We start from the raw sequence: 22,339 nt of genomic DNA on the forward strand, positions 1-22,339 counted from the left end.
GAATCAAAAGGAATGTCACAGGATGTAATTCACTGAGCCCGTGGAAAACTCGAAGGCGAAGTGACTCAACATTCCTGCAAGAATCTGCCTCCTCTTGATTACCAAGAATCAAATAGCACCCTAAAATCCATAATAACTAAGACCCAAGGATCTATTAGAGGCACCATATAAAACTCACACAACCACAACACGATTCAATTTTGGAACCCAAAAACAAAATGAGCAGAGAGAGAGGGAGAGGAGAGGAGACATGGAGGTTGCGACATCTTGGAATGCTCGGTTGTGCTTAAATACTGGAAGAATGAAGATTAGGGTTTAGAGAGACTAATTTGTTTGGGCTTTGGTAAATATAACTACCGGCCCAATTGAATATCAAAATTTTCGTTGGGTCCATAGGAAAGGATCCCACCGACTAGTTTCTGCAAAACTGAAAACTGTCTATATATGAAACTTGCACCCCACGAAACTCTTTCCTTACTAAAAAGTATTGGAGCAAAAAATAAACCTCAAGCAGAGAAAGAGAAATTAGAAGCCCCAAGAATCTTCCAGTGCATCAAATTCCGGCGAACATCAGGTACATGCATTCGGAATATGAGATTTGTTTTTGAATTAGATGATAAAAGTGTGCTTGTGTGAATTAATCGGCGTAAGGGTGTAGTATTCTTTGTGTTGAGATTTTGTTAATTTGTGGTGGTTTTCAGGTATACACTATTGAGTTGTTTGAAGCAGTTAAAGTTTTGTGAGTCGAACATGGCGAGTTTGGTGAATCCGGAGAACGCATTGAAGTGAGGAGAAGGTCAGCTATGGTTTCTGAATATGATATCACTAATTATAAGATTTCACTCTTTGAATTTTGATTTGAAAGTTTTAATGTTTGAATTGATGCAGAGTTGATCAATGTTGGACAGAAGCAAGGCGCATTGCAATCTCTTCATAATGTCATCACTTCAAAGAGGTCTAGAGGAGGATGGCAAAAACCACTCGAGAGGTTTATGTTTAAGTATCTAGAGCTCTGCGTTGAGTTACGCAAAGCTACTTTTGCCAAATATGGTCTGATTAAGTACCGGAATATATGTCAACAAGTAAATGTCAGCTCCTTGGAGGAGGTCACCAAGCACTTTATGAATTTGTCGGGTACTCGGGTAGAAGCTGTTAGAAAAATATTGATATATTGCGTATATAATTTAATAACCTGAATTATAAATAATTATAAATCAGAAGTTAAACATGCAACTCTAAAACGAATAACACGAAAAGAAATTCAACCAAAATACCGAACGATTGATGATGGAAGAACTAGTCGAGACGTGTGTGATACCACACTGTCCTTAAGACGTTTACGCCTCCTCTACCGGTGCAAGGATGCTTAGCGCTTGTCTCCCAGGATACAACGACTAAACAGTTCTAGAAAGTTACACTACTAACTAGAACCCTCAACGAACTCGAAAAGTACCTCTAACTATCACCAGAGAACAGCTAAGAACTTTGAGAGTGGGAGAGCAAATTGTGTTTTGAATGGATGATTTTACAATGAAAGGATGGTGCCTATTTATACAGTGAGGATTTGCAATCAGCAATGAATAAGATGGCTGTTATAGAAATCAAAAGATCATAACATATATGAGTTACATATGTTACAAGCACTGATTTCAATATGTTATAATTCTCCATAACACACAATAACACAGTTGTTACAAAAAGAAGAATTTAACCGAATTTTCGGAAATACAAAAAAAATATGCGTTCCGACCTTCAATTCAGTGTTGTATTCATGTCCGCAGGTCGCACGGGTTTCCCTTGTGACCAGGGATTTGCACCCCTGCGCGTGCGCGAGAGGGTATAAAAAAGCTTACACACTTTACAATCCATATACAATGGATTCTAAATAAAGTCTTTTCAACACTTCTCTTTTCCAATGTGGGACAAACATTTTTCCCTCATTCTAAGTAGCCATCTTTGAGTGACAATTTCTTATTCACCCACAAACCAAATTACACAAACAAACATATGATCTTGTAGTCCTCATTATGGATAACTCAAATCTATGTTCATCTTTGATTAATTATAAGTTTAATTTAATTAAATTAATCAATTAAAATTTGATTTTTAAATGGTTTATTAACCATTTTTCCATCAGAAGCACTTGATGTCGATGACCTTGAAGCAGAATGGCCTGAAGATCTGATGCTGAGCTACGTAAAAGGGGAGGACCACGAGGTTGCTACTCCTTGGTTCAAGTTTTTGTGGGAATCCTACAATTCAGTGCTGGACATCTTGTGGAACTGCTCAAAGTTTGATGCTCTTTATGCGGTACTACTCTATTAATTCTACTCTGCCCCTCAATATATATCTATCAGTTTTGAGTTTTAACAGTGTTATACTATTAAGTGTTCTCCAAGGTTCTAGTGCTCATGCTTCAATTTGTGGTAGTAAAATCAACTAATTGGAATAGCGTTTAGCAAGGTTCTATTACTTACATGTCATTGAGTGGATTTGTTTTGCTTGTTCATAGTATTATTAATTTTGTAGCCTCTTGTTTGATTATTGTTGCGTACTGTATGTTTGGCTTCTGTGGACTAAAAACTTTATGTACTATTCTTTTAGCTAGTTTGAATGGTAAAGTATCTTTGATCTTCTATCGGAGTCTTAGTGAATTCTTTTAATTTACAGGTGACAGCAATTCGAGCCTTGCAGTTCTGCCAGAAACACAAGCGAACAACAGAGTTTCACAGATTATGCGGAACCATCAGGAAGCATTATTCCAATCCAAACAGAAATTTAGATCATAGGGACCAAGATGCCATATCTCACCTGAGAGCTCGCAACTGTATCTCGATACAAGATTTCACCAGCTGAAGATAGCTGCTGAACTTGAGCTTTGGCAGGAAGCATTCCCTTGTCTTGAAGATATTCATAGATTGATGTGCATGGTTGAGAGAACACCTAAATTGATAGCGGTTTACTATGCCAAGCTAGCTGAATTTTTTTGGGTTTCCGAAAGCCACCTGGATCACGCCTAATTGCTCAAGCTGTTCACAGTTGAGAGGAGCTTTAACAGGAACTTGAGGCCAACGGATTTGCAGTTGATTGCATCATCATCTGTCTTGGCTGCACTTTCAGTTGGAACTGAAAAAAGAGAAAGAGCGCAACTCAAGGATAGCTAATCTATTTGAGTTTAGTATCGATCCTCAGCTAGACGGAGGAAGTGTGCTTTCTGTTGGTTTTATCCAACAAACTGCATCACCTAAGTTTTAGGATCTTAATCACACAATCATAAACACAACTAAATAACTCAATCAAAACTATCAAGCATACAAAAATCATATTCTAGTTCAGTAAAGAATACTCACTGGGGTTGTTATCATCATAAGTTCCAAGTCCAGTAGCTGCACGTCTGATTCCTTGAGCTGCCATAACTTCTAAGAATGTCTTCTGAGTGTCAACACAAGTAGCTAACAGAATGGGGCTGTTATGAATGCAAAATAGCTGTGTTGAACTCAGGGACTTCCTCTGCTATTTATATTGATCGATTCCTCACAACTCGGACCAATCCCATAAGGAGTCCTCATTGTGATCACCCTTATCAGTAGAGTAACTGAACTTACTACAATCCACATTTTGAACATGTCAAACGATTACAAGTTTCCAAACTCAAATAAGGGATATACACCTTAGAGAGTATCTCGGAATGAGTCCTTCTTCAATGTAATTCTGTTATTTTTCAAATCAATTCAAAATATGTACGTTTGTAACGATTTGGATAATGTTAAGTCCACATTATTTCTAACATTCTCCCACTTGGACTAACATTGTCTAAATCAACAAAACGAATCAGTTACTAAAATAAATAACAACTTAAGTGCGCGCTTGAATTACATGAAAACCAAAACTTGTATGGCTTGGTCAATATGCAGCAATCAATGTAGAACCCAGAAACAAACATGTTAATGTGAAACAAGTTGATTAAGAATCACTGACAAGAACCACTGCAATTACATAAGCCACCATGTGATAAAATAGAGCTTTTAGGCAAGTATATCACCCTGTAAAATACCTATAACTCAAAGTCCACTTAAAAACACAAAATCTTGATAGCAATAACTAAAAATAAACTGAATTTGTTGTACTGTATTTAAAACTGAAAAACTGTAAACTGAAGCTCAGTTCATTATAATAACACACAAAATTATACTTAGAAGCATCAAATAAAATCATCTAAAAAACCGGCATAATCTTGATTTTATTGATAACTTGCAAAAGCAAGAATTACAGGTGCTGAAATCAAAACTACACTTATTACACAATCTTAAAATCCTAAAAACAAAAGTGTCTCATGCTCCCACTGAGCCTAAGACTCCCACTGAGCTAAGCACCCAAATCTGATAGAACTCTCATGTTTTCAACATGCCTATGAAAATCTTTAACTGCTAGAGCTTTAGTGAACGGATCAGCTAATTGATTTTCTGTATCAATGCTCAAAACCTCAACCTCTCCTCTTTTGACATCTTGCCTTACACTATAATACTTAAGTTTAATGTGTTTGGAATTATTTGACCTTTTACTGTTCTTTGCAAAACAAACTGCAGCTTCATTATCACAAAATATCTTTAAAGCTCCTGAAGCTAATGAACTTAATACTTCAGTATACTATAGAAAATTTTTGATCCAAATTCCCTCACACACCCCTTCATAGACAGCTATAAATTCAGCTTGCATAGTTGAAGTAGTTATTAACTTTTGTTTCATGGTTTTCCATGCTATAGCACCTCCAGCAAGCATAAAAACATAACCACAAGTGGATTTGTTTGAGTTGGGAAAATTCCCTGCAAAGTCAGAGTCTGTATAGCCAATTAATTCCAAATTTTTAACTTGTCTGTAGACCAACATATGAGATTTAGTTTTTTGTAAGTACCTAAGTACCTTTTTGCCTGCAGTCCAATGTTCCTGAGTAGGATTACTTTGAAATCTACTTAAAATTCCAACTGAATATGCAAGATCATGTCTGGTGCAGACATGTGCATACATGAGGCTTCCTATGAGTTTAGCATATGGTTTAGTATCCATACGAAACACACTTTTCCCCCCATTTTTAGAATTTTTACTTTTAGACAGTTTATCTCCTTTTGTCATTGGAGCATCACCTGATGAACAAGTTTCCATACAAAATCTCTTCAATACTTTCAAGATGTAGTTTTGTTGAGATAAGCCTAATAAACCTTGTTTCCTGTCTCTTTTGATTTCAATTCCTAACACATAAGCGGCTTCACCTAAGTCTTTCATATCAAAATTATTTGACAAAAAGCTCTTGGTTTCTTTAAGTAACTTCATATTAGTGCTAGCTAAAAGAATATCATCCACATACAGTATTAAGAAAATAAAATTTTCCCCTACTGACTTAATGTATACACACTCATCAACTATATTTTCAGTGAAACCAAATAATGAAATGACTGAGTCGAATTTCTTATACCATTGTCTGGATGCTTGTTTAAGCCCCATAAATGGATTTTTTCAACTTGCACACAAGATTTTCTTTTCCAGTTTTCACAAAACCTTCGGGTTGTTTCATATATATGACTTCCTCTAGTTCTCCATTTAGGAATGCTATTTTTACATCCATTTGGTGTAATTCTATGTCATAGTGAGCAACAAGTGCCATTATGATCCTAAATGAGTCTTTTGTAGACACAGGGGAGAAAGTTTCTGTATAGTCAATACCCTCTTTTTGTGTAAACCCTTTAGCAACTAGCCTAGCCTTATGCCTTTCTATGTTACCATCTGCATCCCTTTTAGTCTTATAGACCCATTTACATCCAATAGCTTTGTGGTTTGGATCAGGTGTTACTAAATCCCATACTTGGTTCTCATACATTGAATCTATTTCAGCTTCCATGGCTAAAGTCCATTCACTCACTTCACTGCTCTCTATGGCTTGTTTGTAAGAGATAGGGTCTGTGTCATCTACAAGTGCATCTATCTCAATTTCTTGTAAACAAACTTCATACACACTGTCTTCACCATACACTGTTTTCCTAGTTCTGGTAGATCTTCTTAATTGAGGATTTTCTGCATTTTGTTGTTCAACTGCATTTTCTAAATTCTGGTTTTGTTCATCAGTAACTTCAGCATTTGGGTTTGGTTCAGGATCTAGGTTCATTGGATCTTCTAAATTTTGATTTCCATGTACTGTATGTTGTACTGTGGGTCTATTATGAACTGTATTTTCATTATCAAAAGGCAGAACTCTTACTACATCCTCATTTTTAGTGAGTTCCTCAAATTCTAAAGTCAAGTCTTGAAAACTTGCATTGCACACTTCTTCATCTAAAAATCTAGCTTGGTTAGTTTCTATAGTTTTAGTTGTGCCATGAGGAATATAAAATCTGTAGCCTTTCGATTTTTCACAATATCCAATAAAATGACAACTCACAGTTCTAGGACCTAACTTCTGTGTTTTCTCAATTGGTATTTTAGCCTAAGCTTTGCACCCCCACATATGGCAGTGGTGCAGGCTAGGCTTTCTTCCATTCCATAACTCAAATGGTATTTTCTCCACTGATTTAGAGGGAGCTCGATTACAAATATAATTTGATGTCTTAAGTGCTTCACCCCACAACTCAATTGGTAAACCTGAAGTGCACATCATTGACCTAACCATATTCAACAATGTTCTATTTTTTCTCTCTGCTACTCCGTTTTGAGTCGGAGTATATGGAGTGGAATACTGAGCTTTTATGCCATGTTCTTGTAGAAACATTGCAAATGGTCCCTTTTGCTGACCTGCATCAGTATGCCTTCTACAAAACTCCCATCCTCTATCAGACCTTACCACTTTAATTTTTCTCTCAAGCTGAAACTCAACTTCAGCCTTATATATTTTAAAAGCTTCTAAAGCTTGAGATTTTTCTGAAAGTAAGTATATATAGCAGTACCTAGAGAAATCATCTATAAAAGTTATGAAATACATATTACCACACTGTGTTTTATACTTAAAAGGTCCACATATATCCGTATGAATTAACTCTAAAAGGTTTTGACTTCTTTTAGCGGTCAGTTTTCTGCATTTAGTCAATTTACCTTTGAAACATTCAATACAATCATTCAAATCACTGTAATCCAATGCAGGCAGCATTTTCTCTTCCTCAAGTGTTTTCAATCTTTCTTTAGATATATGTCCTAGTCTTTTATGCCACAAGTTAGCTGATTTGTTGTTGAATTTGGTTCTTTTAACACCTGTTATGGTGTCCATTGATTTAATATTTTCAACATTCTCAATCATATGTATATCCTGCTTATCAACAGAACAATTCAATCTCAAGTAATGATTTGAAAACACACCACAACCAATGAATTCAGAACCTTGAAATATTTTTATTCCATCATAATCCAAAACAAGTTTGTAACCATAACTAACCAAAAGATCAACAGAATTAAATTCCTTTTAAGAGAAGGAATATAGAAAACATTGTTCAGAAAAAGAAATTTGCCTAAACCTAAGTCCATTTTCAAGGCCCCTATGGCTTTTACTGCAACTTTTTGGCCATTTCCTATTCGCACATTTTGCTCACTTAGTGTTGGAGCCCTCCTCCTTGTGATACCCTGAGGTTGTTATGTGCATAGGTGAGCCACTGTTTAACCAAAAAGAGTGAATATCCGTATTTACAAAGTTAATTTCTAGAGAAAATAAAGATAATACTGAATTTACTGAATCCTTACCCTTTCTTATCATCCAGGCTTTGAAACCTGGACAGTTCTTCTTCATATGCCCAGTTTTTTTTTACAGAAATAGCACTTATACTTGAAGACTTTGTCAACCCTTCCCTCTACAGGTTTAAGGCTTGGGGCTGAGGCTTTGTTAGCAGCGGAAAGCTTTTTGTTTTTCTTAAAATTTTTCTATTTCCTAGGATTTTCCACTAGGTTCACTGCAGTCACAGGCCCAGTTTCCTTCTTAATGCGGTCCTCTTCATCCACACAGACTGAAATAAGCTTGTTAAGGGTCCACTTGGAATCCTGAGCATTATAGTTGGTCCTCAGGTTGCTGAAGGTGTTTGGGAGTGAGTCTAAAGCCATGTGCACCATCTGTGCATCTGAAATTCCCATCTGCAGCTCCCTAAGCTTAGCATTGATCTCAATGAGCCGCATGATGTGAATCCTCACATTTCCTGTTCCATCATACTTAAGTTCATGGAAAATTTTGGAAAGCCTAGCAGCTTCAGCCTTTTCACTGGCAATGAATTTTTCAGCAATAGCCGCAAGGTAATCAAGGGCATCCTCTGGTTCCTCTACCGAGCCTCTCACTATGTTAGACATGGTGTTCCTAATTACGTTTTTAGCCATACGATTGGTCCTAAACCACTCCCTGTAATGCCACTGAGCATTCTCATCAGCATCTACCTCTAACTCTTCAGGTTTTGCCTCTAGTAAGCAATAGTCCATGTTTTGGTGCATAGCCAGGTAAAATTCAACTTGGTTCCTCCACTTTCTAAAGTTGTCACCATTCAGCAGTTCAATCTGCCATAGAGTCGCAAGAGTGTGACCTTAAAAGGAGAAAATAAATCAGCATAAGTTTACTGTAGTAGTTTTAGTGTGTTATTACTGTAAATATTTTAGATGTTCAAGTTTTGAAAAGCAAAATAAGAACAAAAACAAACAGGAAGTCAAGCAATACAGAAAGGCAAGACAATTTTAATTTTCTTAAACCCCATGTACTGTAATAATCAAGCATTGCCTATATGACATATAACTCAATATACCAAAGTCTGTATCACCAAACTATACCCTGCAAACACTAGTTATTAATAAAACAGTCAAGTCTATAGACAAGAAAAGTTTTAAGAATCTGAGTTAGTATTTTTAGTTTATATAAGGTGGTGTACTGCGATTATAGATATATCATGATCATCTTCTGTGGAAGAAAAAAAAATAGATACAACTATAAAACCAGTTACACAAGTTGCCTTTTGTTAATCTGAAATTCTGTCAAAATTATTAGAAATTTGCTGTGTGCAACATATCAATTTAAATTTCCAGAATATTAACAAAATCAAATGGTTATCAATTTGTATATTAACTCATTTCATGGCATCTTAATTTGTGAATTAAAATGAGATTATAACTGTAAGTGGGAGAAAAACATCAAACCGTAGCCTCACTCAATCACAACACATACAAATATGTATAATTCTTCATCTCCAGATCATGCCAAAACAAACCAATTCGTGCATCACACAATCTTCCAAACGTCAACCACAACAAATACACTAACTATATGCCAACATTTCTTTATATGATCAATGCAGAATTTAAAATTTGACAAGATTTGGATCAAGAGCTTACATGTTCGCTCCCGCGCTGCAAGTATACATATACATATGTGCGAAAAGTATAAATAGAACATACCCAAAAAATTGCAAAGCCATTTCTCCAAAAATTCCAGCAAATCGGGGTCTTGAATCCCATTCTACGTTTTATCGCAGATTTGCCCAGAAATTTTTTTTTATGTTGTGAAAATTAGTTCCCTTTTTCTAATAGTTATACTACTTAAATGCTGCATCGGGTTTGGGCTTTGGGCCTCAAGGATTTTATCCAAAACATGCTCCGAAAAACTTAAATTGGTTTTAAAGATCAAAAACGAGTTTTCTTCATTTTACTTAAGAACTATATTGAAGATCTGGGTTTATGATTTGTGACAAATTTTATCTTGCTCTGATACCAATTGTTGGTTTTATCCAACAAACTGCATCACCTAAGTTTTAGGATCTTAATCACACAATCATAAACACAACTAAATAACTCAATCAAAACTATCAAGCATACAAGAAGCATATTCTAGTTCAGTAAAGAATACTCACTGGGGTTGTTATCATCATAAGTTCCAAGTCCAGTAGCTGCACGTCTGATTCCTTGAGCTGCCATAACTTCTAAGAATGTCTTCTGCGTGTCAACACAAGTAGCTAACAGAATGGGGCTGTTATGAATGTAAAATAGCTATGTTGAACTCAGGGACTTCCTCTGCTATTTATATCGATTGATTCCTCACAACTCGGACCAATCCCATAAGGAGTCCTCATTGTGATCACCCTTATCAGTAGAGTAACTGAACTTACCACAATCCACATTTTGAACAGGTCAAACGATTACAAGTTTCCAAACTCAAATAAGGGATATACACCTTAGAGAGTATCTCGGAATGAGTCCTTCTTCAATGTAATTATGTTATTTTTCAAATCAATTCAAAATATGTACGTTTGTAACGATTTGGATAATGTTAAGTCCACATTATTTCTAACACTTTCAAGATCATCTCTTTTATCAGAATTGTTCTCGACTGATGTTTTGAGCTATGCAACTCTGGAAGTAAATGATCCCTACCAACTCCTGGAGCATGAGCATGAAATGCTACCTACAGATCTTTCTTTAAAGATGCAACCATTATTGACCAAAATTTCAGAAAGTGGGTTTAATCTGTCTTCAGTATCTTTGATAGGAGCACTTTGTGCTACGTTCTTAATATGTTTTTACATCCATTTGTACTTTGCTTAACCCTTATTGTTGTAATATCGAGTCATTGAGTCACAATAGGAGTCTTAGATGGTTATGGATGTGTCTTTGTGCTTAAACGAGTTAAAACCGAAGAATTGGTCTAGAATCCTAATTTGAGTAGGAATCCTTATAGGACTAGGAAACCTAGTTGAATTAGGAGTCTTCATCTTTCTACGTTTTGATCGCATTGGCGATATCTTGAGAAGTCATGTTTGCATTAGGAATCCTTGTTAGACTAGGAAACGTACCATTTTGGAAAGTCCTACTTGAACTCAAACTCTTATTACGAAACTTTCCTAAATGAACTTTCATGTTCTAGTAACTTACTTATTCTAGTAAGTTTTCTTTTTGCAAATTAGAAACTTTCATAATCTAGTTGAGCTCATCTATTACATATGTTTTTTTTAAGACAACCAATGTCCAGATTATGATATTATTTTCGAATGAATTATCTTCTTCTCATTAATTTTGGTTTTTATTTTCAGATTAAAGAGATAATTCATGGGAAAAGGAATAGAGCACGGCAAAGAGCTTGATGATGAAGCTACTCATGTTTTCAGCCCATGTCCAAGAAGAAAAAGGGAAGTCCAGCCGTGCTATCTACACATGAGAGAAATAAGGAGCCGTGAGCTACAAGGAGTCACATATACACGGATTAGAGGAAGAGAAGGACATGATTCCGTCCAAGTTCATTGAGGAAAAGAAGGGAATTCAACTTTGCATTTAAGATAGAGCCGTGTGCATCTATTCAGCCAATGAGAAGAGTCCATCCATGTGTAACCCTAGAGAATCAAGGAGACAAGAGCTTATTCTACAAGAGACAAGGGCAGCCATTTGATCCCATGATGGCAGCAACATCACAGCCGTGCATCGTCCATGGATCAGCCCAAAACCCTAGTAGCCTCCTCTCCTCCTTCCTCTATATATAGCTCGGCCTCCCTTCAGAAAATCCATCTCCATTCTCTCATAAACATAGCCGAAATTCTGCCAAAATCCATCCAGAAAATTCAAGCCAAAAACCTTCATCCATCATCACCAAACCGTGCTCACCCTCTTGCCTCTCCAAATCCGAATTCATCTTGCTCCATCCTTCAAGGTTTCTAATGTGTGATTCATCCATGGCTTGTAATTTTTATTTAGGTTTTTTGCAATTTTCGATTTCATTGTATGAATTCTTGGATGTGATTTTCGGTTTTATATATGAAGAACATAAATTCAGACTTCTTTGGTTTTATGTTTTGATTGTATGAACTCATGAGATTTGTATGTTTGCTGTGTATAATGACTTAGGGCAGTAGGTTTCCGAATTGTTTTTAGGTTTTATTTCGATTTATTCCTTGAACTTGTGCATCTATATCAATGCTTGAGGAAGCCACGGCCATGGCTCTTCTTGGGTTGCGATTTCATTCACCAAAGTAGTATTTGATCGAGTTATGCGCTTCGTGTCTCAATTATTGCTACTTATATAGGGCTGTGATAGTTATAGGAATTTGCATGTTTAAACATGATGAGTGACGTCATGCATGTTTATATGTCTCCAATTCGACTTAATGTGTTTATGTGCTTCTTTGTGTTTAACTAATACGCTTCGTGAAGTTAGACTCTTTTTAGCATATGCTTAGGATTGAACGCTTCGTTGATTCTAAATAATTATGAAGTCTTAACGATTAGATGAACCGCTTCAGACTCTAATTAGAATTGGAATTGAAATGGACTTAGAAAGAATCGAAATAATTCGCTGCCTATATGTTGTTCTATACGTGTTATACATGTTTCTTGAGTAGAATTCGTGTTTTGGTTATGTGATGAGCGGTTGATCAATTGTATATAAGTAATTTAGGATTTATTTTAAGTTGTAGTTTTAGAATCTAAATCAAATCCCCCAATAACATGATAAGTGTTGAGGCCCTTTTGATTCCCCGGACTGAACGATCTCTGCTTATTCTATACTAACGATGATGTTTTTCAGGGTATTTTATAGACGTTTTAACCAACGCTCTATCAATCTTCTGTTTCAGAACTGCAACTCTCCCAATATGTTCCCGCCCTTAAAGAGTTTGGTACTTTGAGGTTGCTCCAGCAGGTGTGTTGAGCTTCATAGTTTCTTCATATATCTGTAACTGTACCCTTACTGTTTATAAAATTTGACAGGATTCAATCTAAACCTTGTACATTTTTCAAGTGTCTCAGGTGTATCACACGATGAAGATCCAATATTTATCTTCCATAATCCCATTCTATGATTTTTCAACTGTTGAGAAGATTTGTTTGGATGCTGTCAAACATAGGTTTATAGCTATCCACATGAAAATTGATCATATGGAAGGTGTTGTCTCATTTGGTAACTTGGTGAGTTACAGGCTTACAGCTTGTTCACTTTCTGCTTGTGTATAACAAATTCTCTTAGATATGGTGACACATGAGATTTTGACCGTTTTGTTTTGCTATATCTTTAAGGATTCGGTGCTTGATTATTGCTCAAGTGTTCTTGCTGAGTCTTATATGAGATGCCCTCCTCCAAAGAGAGCACCAAAACTCAGTGAAGTTTTGCCTTGTTCAGCAGAAACTTTTGATGAGGATCGGAGAATATTTCTCGCTGGGAAATCCGTGATTGAGAAAATGAAGGTAGAAAAGGAACGTCGACTTCTGGAAAGGGTATGCAGTAGATATGAAAATCTCTAATTGATGGCCTGGAATTCATAATTTTTGGCATAGAAACAACCAGGACTTGGACTAACTTTGACTTCTTTTAATTTCTAAGGACCGTGAGGAAGAGTTAAAGAGAATCGAGTTAAAGAAAATCGCTCAAGAGGCAGAGCAGCAGAGGATTGCCAGTGAACATCAAAGGATCCTAAAGGAGATGGCAAAGAGAAATATTCAAGAAGCACAAGCACTCCAGAAGCTGATTTCAGAAGAGGTAAGTATACGTTTGGTCTCATTTAGTTAGCCTATGCGTTGTGATCTTTCACGGGCGGTAAAGTTTATCAAATATATATGAATACAGGTAAAGGGTTCGACTAAGCTAATTCCAATGGACAAGATAAGGCAGAGGGAGAAGAAGTATCAAAAACTTGATAAAACAATGGATCGCTTGGAAAGAGCAAAAAGAGAAGAGTCTGCTCCTCTGATTGAAGCTGCATATCAGAAAAGTTGTCAACAAGGTTTATTGGAAGTGAAGGAGTGTCACAATCGTGAACAGCAGGTACATAGTAAGTTTACATTGTCTAGTTAGTTTTAGGTAACATTTTACAATTTGTCTGCAATTCTATGCTCTTTGTTTTTCTTTTCCCCTGGCCAGTTCCCTTTCTATGTACTAATTTCCTTTCAAAGTTGAGCCCTTTCTTCTGCTTCTGTTTTCGGTTGGTTTTGATTCTTTAGTGTGTGTATTGTCATGTCTCACTCTTTCCTTATCCGATTCATCACTTTGTTTTTTTCTTTCTAAAGCCTTATACCAAATGCTAATTTCGCAGATCAAAATTCAACTCACAATATTCAAGGATAAGGTGATGGATCATAAAAGGGCAGAATTTGAGAGACGGAAGGCAGAGAGGAAGGAACACATTGTTTCAATCATTGAGGCCAAGAAAAAAGAGAGGGAGGCAATTAGAAAGAAATTATACTATCTAAGACGTGAAGAAGAAAGATTAGTCAAAAAACTGCATGAAGGTAAAATTTTAGTTATCCAAAATTTTCTGATAATTTCTGATGTACTTGTAGTAGGCTTTACAGTTGCTTAAAACTATTATGATTTCAAAAATGGCTCGTATTACGCCCTGTTAATTTTCTCTTTTGAACATCATTAGCTAATGCCATTGTGAACTTTGCAGAAGAAGCTAAGAAGCAGAAGCAATTGGAAGAAAAACAAAGCCTGAGGACACCAGCTGAACCCTCTGAGCAGCCTCGCCCCATTGAGCCTGCAGTTGCACCATCCACCGGGACATATGTGGTCAAGCATCAAACAACTGAAGATCGCCCTTCGTAGACATCAAATGATACATGGCGGCGCAATGATGAGCGAAAACCCTCCTCCTTTGGTTGGAGTAGGAGCTCAAGCTCAACTTGGTCCTCAACCAGACGCAGATTTTAAGAAGTGCATTGCTACATACTTTTGGATGATCTCTCCTGTCTTGGTTATGTTGATATATTTACGTGATACATATCCATGAGAACCATCACTGTATGGATGATCAAATGTAACTCTAAGAAGATATTTGGTTGTGACTCTTATTTCAATAGAATAAAAGCAAATTTCAGTTGATCAAGGCTAGTTTAAAGTTGCGGACAGAATTTGATTCCATTGGAAGGCATGTCGCTGTTGGTATCGATAGCTCGATTTGTGGTCTAAATGCTACTACATTTTGCTACTACAAGTATGATAGGGATTACGTACACTGATGATCATTGTAGTGATAATGTCCACCAAAAAAAGGAAGACTTACCTTATATTTGCAAATCCATTTCCCTCTGTGAATCTACTTCAGGTAAAGTAGTAAAAAGAGATTTACAAACGTGCTTAACAAACACTAACGATATCTTCATAGATTACAAACAGACTCAAATCAAGGTAAGCGGATACAACATCCGGCCATCCGTCGGTTTCCGGCACGCAGACCGGACATAATGAGATCGGAGCTGTCAAAATATCGAGGAAAACACACATTTGTTGACCAGAGCTCCTATAACTTTTGACGTCAAAGACAAACCAACCAGTCTCCTTCCAAGAAAATCTCCCAAAATCAAAACCCTCATGACATCACTCGCTACGTAATCAAACCCTCTCCAAACCTCCAGCCCACATCCTCCCGGGCCCACTCCCAACAATCTTGCACCGCAAGCCGCAATCGGGGCCCACCAAAGCCCAACTCTCTCCTATAAATACCCGAAAACTCCTCCTCTCCTCTAGTCAATTCATTTTCTCCATTCACGTTCTTCCCTCCTCGTTTTCCGCTCTTCCCCATTTTCCGATCAAAACAAAATGTGTCCCACCGGCCGGACCCTATCGTCGGCGCCGGCCCTGACCTCCTCTTCCTCCTCCACCGATCTCCGCCCCGCGTTCGACGTCCTCGACGCTGACCGCGACGGCAAGATCAGCAAGGACGACCTCCGCGCCTTCTACGCCGGGTTCTCCTCCTCCGGCGCCGACGAGAGCCTCATCCGCGCCATGATATCCGCCGCCGACTCCAACTCCGACGGCTTCGTCGAGTACGACGAGTTCGAGCGCGTCCTCGCCTGTCAGAAGAACGCCGCAGCCGGCGGCGTCATGGAGGACGTGTTCAAGGTCATGGATCGCGACGGCGACGGGAAGCTCAGCCATGAGGATTTAAAGAGCTACATGAGCTTGGCCGGGTTTCCGGCCAGCGACGACGACATTGCGGCCATGATTAGATTGTGCGGCGGCGATGAAACTCAGGGCGTCGACTACGCCGGGTTGCTGAGGATCCTGGCCGTTGATCGAGTCTGCTAAGAGTCGGTAGTCTTTGTTTAAATAATGAAATTTCCAGCTATGGAAGTAACAAGAGATTGTTAGGATCTTTGTCTTGAGGTAAAACCGTAAAAGTGAGAACCAAAATCATTGTTCTTGTTTGAATCTGAATCTGATTCCGAAACAGAGCAAAACCAAAGCTTATGGCTGTGTTTAATTTTGGGTTGGTTTTGTTATAGTTGTTTGTTAGCTAATGCGTCTTGGGTGGCTCCAAATATGTGTTGTAGAAATTAGAAGAGCATATATTTGGAATCATTCTTGGACTTCATCATATTCGAATTTGTGTCTGGAATCTGGAATACGTTAATGCAATGCAAACTTCAATTTTGTTTGAGATTGTGGCCCCATAAATTGTATTGGTGTATAACAATCCATGTCTACATTGATTTGGAGATGTGATATTTGAGTTCGAAGTGTTTGAGCGGTTGAGGACCTGAGGTTGTGTTGCTTGGCGTAAGCTTTTACAAAGAACTTTCGTTGCTCTGTGTTTTTCTTGTTCTTGTTGTTTTGAAATGTCCATTACATTTCATTTCGTGAATTTTACATGAATATATGAAGTTAATTGTGTATTGATAGAATGAGTTGAGCTTGCACGCAAAATTGACCTTATATACAACATAGGGACAATGATCAAACACTGCAAGACATTTTAGCCATTAAGAAATTATGTTGAGACTTAAGACATGTAGGCATGTATCATGTATGTATTATATTAAATCAGAAATTTCGGTTGGTTAAGCTATAATATCCAAAGATGCTTAGATGTGATTAGTGATTACCAAAGAAGCAGCTGTCAGATCTCCAAAATGTTTAAATGTGCTTCTACAACGTACATGCAAATAAACTACATTTGGGCTTTGTAGTTTTGGTATATTTGAACTATATATATACCCCATATATATGCATGCAGGTCCAGAAAATGTGATGATGGAAAGAAATAGAAAATAAAATAGGGTTAAAATCAGTCCCTATCCAGAGTTAAGCTTTACTCTTAAATTTCAGAGTGAAGCTTTACTCTGAAATTTCAGAGTGAAGTTCTAATTTTGGCACACTTTTCGGTCAATTTTTTCAGCATAAGCGATTCAATATTTAGGTATGCTATTCAAGATCATCTATACAAAATTTCATCCAATTTGACAATGATTTGAGCTTTCAAAATTGAGATTTACAAGAACGGTTCACGTTGAACAGTTTTAATTCATCATTGATTTATTCTAATTTCAATACCTTAACGATGTCCTAAATATTGAATCGATTATGCTGAAAAAATTTAACCGAAAAGTGTGCCAAAATTAGAACTTCACTCTGAAATTTCAGAGTGAAGCTTCACTCTGGATAGGGACTGAGGTTAAAATATAGACAACGTACCATTTTAAACTGGAAACTGGGATGACTACAAAATGCTTCAAAGCAGCAGTAAGGCGGGTTACAAATTTTCAATTCTTGAGTTGAGGGGTTTCATGACTTGTATATCAAATCTTCAAACTTATCAAATTGACAAAGCCTGGATGAATTTTCAATGGCCCTCAAATTTGGGACTATTGTGTCAGGTAACAAATGCTGTTTGTTTTGGGTTTCTAATTTCACATGCTCCTGGTCCTTTTACAATTGAAAAATCTCAGTTGATAGAGTGTGTCATTGCTCATGTTCAGAGTTTCTGCTACACTCTTTACATTCTCCTTATTTCCATCCTTCCAAGTTCCAATCAGTAGTTGACCCAAAGTAGTCAGACTGGAATGAAGGATTTAAGGCTGTCACAGACTCACAGTTGTACTTGCAACCTGTTTGAAATTAAATTCCCTATTTGCTTCTGTTGATGTTTCTCTAAATAATTCAATGTGCAGCAATTACCTGTGGTTTTGAGTCCTTGAGATTGTTCAATCTTCATGAAATGAAAGTCTGTGAAATATCCATAACCATAATGATAACCAACCTACCGACAAAATATCGTCGCTAAAGCTCTCCCCAAAAACTATCGGAAGTTCGAAACATTGAAAATTCTTCAGCACCCATATTTATCAAAAGCTCAGGCAGCGGCTTAATGAAATGACGAGGCTCTACAACGGGTTCCTTGACATTCTAAAGATTCAAAAGTTTCGGAGAATTGTGTCTTATACTGGCTTCTACTGCTTCACTGCCGTCTTGAGTTACGCTTACACAAACAACACGTAAGTCACTTTGAACCCCTCAGCACGTATCAAGGTGACAATTTTTGTTAACAATCTCCATCTGGGTTTTGCTGAACTAGAGCTGGGTTCTCAAGAGGTGACCAGTTCTATGCGTCTTACCCTGCTGGAACTGAGCTCTTGACTGACCAAGCTAAGGTTTGTGACTAGTTTACTTGTGTTGGAATGTTAAAGGTTCTATCTTTTCGGTTTGAATGTGTTTGGTTTGGTTGGTATTGGGTTAGTGTTGGATTTAATACTTGAATTTTTGTTTTTTGTTTTGTTTCCAGTTGTATAAAGCTGCCCTTGGTAATTGCTTTGAAATCGAAGAATCCTATTGAGTACTGCATCATGGCTAAACAGTTTGAACGTCAAGGCAAAGGACCTTATGCTTACCATGCTGTAAGTCATCTTAATTAATACTAAAGCATTCGTCCAGTTTTCCAATTAAATTGAGTTTGGTTCTTGATTTCATTGATATTTGCCTCAGCATTTCATAAATGTTACCTCAGGTTTTTAGGTAGAAAGGAGTTTGCTCTTAAGTTGCTCTTTAACATGTGAACTTTTTACCGACATGTTTGCAGCAATACATGGCTCATCTTCTGTCTCTTGGACAACTCGATGGAAGTGGCCAGAAGGGTCTTCTATTATCCAGGAGATCAGCGGGAGGTCTCATACCATTATCTCTATGAAACTTTAACTACTGTATGAACTAGTAGTCATAACTGTTGTACAAACTTCCTATAGTCCCCTATTTTGTATACATTTTTCATTGTGGCCAGTAATCCCAGTATACCTATATTTGAACTATTGTATTGCTTAACAGACCAAAGGAAAGATGGTTAGAACTTCAATTGTTATGTAGCCTGTGAAAACGAAGTTGTCCTCGGCCTTTCGTAATTGAGAGTAGAATGAGAAATTGAATTTGAGATAGTTACTTCAAAGAGGCATCATCTCATAGTAGTGTGGGTAAAATAGTTTCAAGAGATTAAATATCTAGTTGATATATATGATATGTATGCGTGTGTATATATAATTATAATGCAGAATGTGTTATTGGAATGGAGAATCCAATCTATCTATCACTCTCTCCACTTGGAATTCTGCCAAAGATGTATTGGCAGATGGAACCAAGCCTTAGTTTAATAGTCTTTACTCTTGAACAAGAAGGCCAACAATGGGACCATTTCTCTATTACCTGGGGGTTTCTTAATTTCCTTCGTCACAGAAGTAGTATCAACGTCAGAGTGCTTTTGAGCTGAGCTTGCTTCTTAAATTGCTCTTTTTACTACTTTGATGATATTTTTGAAGAGCTTGCTCGGCTGAAAATGGCGTCATACTGCTATCTTTACAAGCTACATTCATTGCCTCCTCTGCAATTGATGCAATATCGACAGTTGATCTGGCCCAAGTGAGTAATGCTTGGCCTCTATATTTTGCATTTCCTTCCTCTTTCTTAGATTCTACCCCTTACAGAGAGAATAATAGAAAATTTAACTCCAACAGAAGAACTCCGGCAAAGGCAAAGACTTCAAATGGCGACAAGAGCATCCACATCCCTTCCGTTTCATGGTGGTGTTAAGGAGGAGGAGGGTCCTACCTTCTTCAAGATCATTAGGCCTGGATTCAACATGGAGCATATAGTAAGTGAATCTCTTCAATTTCAAATTTTTTGCTTGAATTCGATTGCTGTTTCCACATTAACAGATCATGTACGATTATATCTGTTTGTCTGTGTGTGTGTGTGTGTGTGTGTTTCTTGGTCTCCCTGTTTTTGGTGTTGTTCACAAACATATTTGATTTGGATTTAAGACACACTATCAGAAATCCCTGCAAATTAACTAAAGCTGAGGCCAAGTACAGAGTTGCTGCTGTTTGTGGGTGAAAAATACTTTGCTTAAGGAATTTTCTCTTGTCAAGTACACACGTGTTAATTTTTTCGTATGCTTGATGTTGTAAGCATGGTTAGTTTCTAGCAAGTCATAATTAAATGTACCTGGCATTTGATTTTCAGTATAGTGTGCAGCATATCATCTGCTTAAATAGAAAGAAGAATAAGGGTGATATGGTAGAATCAAAACAAATACAGGCTCTTATTTTTGTTCCTGGATTTTACTTATTGAGGATGAACTGACTTCTTTATCTTTTTGGTGTTCATGAAACACACATTATGAGATACTTTAGCTAATACTTCGCTAGAAACTCATGATACATGTATCACTCTTTCCCTTGGATTTCTGCTAGCTTCCTGCTTGGCCAGTCTTTTACTTTTTGATATATAGTATGTGAAAGAGGAGTAGATTTCTTTAGGTAGCAAATCATTTTTGGTTATATGATGATACATGATTGATGTCTCAGATCTCGTAGTATTGGACTAATTATAGGATCACATATGAAGTTGCTTGCTCAAATTTAGTAGTCTTAATTGAGTCTGTTTTTGTTATCTGCTAATGCTTTATCCTCAGTGAAGGGTACGATCTGAAATTTTACTCTTTGTTTCTCTGTACTCGTATTCTTGAAGAGAATCCCACCTGCATTTCGTACGCATGTATCACCTGAACTCTCCGAGAGGGCTATCTTGAAATTGAAGAATTCATCAGAATCTTCCTGGACTGTTAGAGTAACTACATCAGGAAGGGACATATATTTGAAGGATGGCTGGCAGGAGTTTTTAAGAGATAACTCCTTGGGTGATTCTGAGTTCTTAGTGTTTAGATATGTCAAAAGTATGTGTTTCATCATCAATGTTTTTGACAAGGATTGTGTTGAGAGAGTGCATTTCCCCAAAGCCAGAACGAGTCAAGCATCCACCTTCCAAAAGAAGACTAAAAGGCCTTCGGGAAGATCACAAACAGGTAATCACTAATTACTCTAGTGTGAAGTGTAAACTGGTGTTGGAAACATATTGCTACCGAGAATAATATTATGTCCCTGCTAATGTGTGTGTGTGTGTGTGCGCGCATGCGCACGTGTATGTGAAGCTGCAGGTAATCTTCCACATAACTTCGCTGCAGAAGCTGCTAGGGTGCTTACATTCAAAGGTATGAAGTTCAGGCATTAAAACCTTGTTGGGTTCATAGACATTGTTGACCTGATGGCTAATAACTGAGGTTGATGGACCTAGTAGTTGTACATATTTCTATCGGAACCGATAACTCATCTATGCTATGCTTTATTTTGTATTTGAAATTGCAGCAGCACAACTTCCAAATTCTGCAGCTGCTGCAGCTTTCAAATCCAAATTTCCTTACTTTATGAAAGTTCTTGGAGAATCGAGGATGGTGGTAAGTAACAGTAATTAAGCCTCTTCTATTCTCTATTTGATGTTCTTTAATATAAAGTATAAACCTTATGCTGCAAATAGAAATTTTTGCTCTCTCAGTCTCTCTTATTGGTTGTCACTGATACAGGCAATTCCCACAGACTTCTATAGGAAGATGTTTTGTTTAGGCAAATTTGATGAAGTATTCCTGGTGACTTCAAAGGGAAAATTCACAGTGACACTTTATCCTTGCTCTGATACAATGATGCTGTCTGGAGGGTGGGTTTCCTTTAGAGATGGGAACCGTCTCCAAGTTGATGACATTTGCATCTTTGAGCTTCTGAATGAGAACACCATGAGGGTTCACATTTTCCGAAACTGATTTCTAAGCTACAGTAAACAGTTTGGTACTTTCAAGTTGTAAGCATTAAGGATTTCTTTCTCATTTGACTGAGACATGCCAGTAGTAACTAGTAAGTACTGACTGTACTGTATTATGAATCTCTAAGGACTAAGGATTATGCATTTGAGACTTGAATATTAAGTTATTAAGTAGTTCCCCATTAGTTATATAGATGCGTCATCGAAAACAGGTAAAAGACATGAGATATATATCATACAACAGGGCTGGCTCATGGCAGTTCAGATTATCAATGCCCTGGATTGTGATCTATCAACTAGTCCATGATTTCAGAAGCTTAGAGGAATTGTAAGGTAGTCTATGATCCCTGACGAACAAACAGTTGCTCATAGGTTAGCTAGTTTTCATTAACAAAACAATGTGGCCATAGAACGGTTTGTTCATGCACCTCATTTTATACGAGGTACAATGCACCATATTCATACTCAGTAATAAGGTTTGTCTTCAACAGAAAAGAGAAAATAGAA

General features: G+C 37.2%; 2 protein-coding genes and 2 pseudogenes across 2 annotated transcripts; all 4 read left to right on the forward strand.

Moving 5' to 3' along the window:
• The first annotated feature begins 750 nt into the window (after positions 1 to 750).
• Positions 751 to 14,798, forward strand: LOC126790364 (eukaryotic translation initiation factor 3 subunit A-like; annotated as a pseudogene).
• A 662-nt stretch (positions 14,799 to 15,460) lies between these two features.
• Positions 15,461 to 16,358, forward strand: LOC126790408 (calcium-binding protein CP1). Its single transcript, XM_050516625.1, has one exon. It carries the CDS (start codon positions 15,518 to 15,520, stop codon positions 16,004 to 16,006), a length of 489 nt encoding a protein of 162 aa, XP_050372582.1. The 5' UTR covers positions 15,461 to 15,517; the 3' UTR covers positions 16,007 to 16,358.
• Positions 16,359 to 18,070: 1,712 nt separating this feature from the next.
• Positions 18,071 to 19,035, forward strand: LOC126792307 (uncharacterized; annotated as a pseudogene).
• Positions 19,036 to 19,724: 689 nt separating this feature from the next.
• LOC126790393 (B3 domain-containing protein Os11g0197600-like) lies at positions 19,725 to 21,833 on the forward strand. The gene is made up of 5 exons (XM_050516605.1): positions 19,725 to 19,832; positions 20,711 to 21,044; positions 21,171 to 21,230; positions 21,385 to 21,473; positions 21,600 to 21,833. Exons 1-5 carry the CDS (start codon positions 19,725 to 19,727, stop codon positions 21,831 to 21,833), a joined length of 825 nt encoding a protein of 274 aa, XP_050372562.1.
• The last annotated feature ends 506 nt before the right edge of the window (positions 21,834 to 22,339 follow it).

This window comes from Argentina anserina, chromosome 4, assembly GCF_933775445.1.
Source record: "Argentina anserina chromosome 4, drPotAnse1.1, whole genome shotgun sequence".
Lineage (NCBI taxonomy): Eukaryota > Viridiplantae > Streptophyta > Magnoliopsida > Rosales > Rosaceae > Argentina > Argentina anserina.

What these genes read in the sequence shown, in the direction of transcription:
- LOC126790408 (XM_050516625.1), top strand. Translation starts at nt 15,518, where the DNA reads ATGTGTCCCACCGGCCGGACCCTATCGTCGGCGCCGGCCCTGACCTCC.
- LOC126790393 (XM_050516605.1), top strand. Translation starts at nt 19,725, where the DNA reads ATGGCGACAAGAGCATCCACATCCCTTCCGTTTCATGGTGGTGTTAAG. An exon ending in GATTCAACATGGAGCATATA is followed by an intron (nt 19,833 to 20,710) that starts GTAAGTGAATCT and finishes GTATTCTTGAAG; the next exon opens with AGAATCCCACCTGCATTTCG. An exon ending in TTCGGGAAGATCACAAACAG is followed by an intron (nt 21,045 to 21,170) that starts GTAATCACTAAT and finishes GTGTATGTGAAG; the next exon opens with CTGCAGGTAATCTTCCACAT.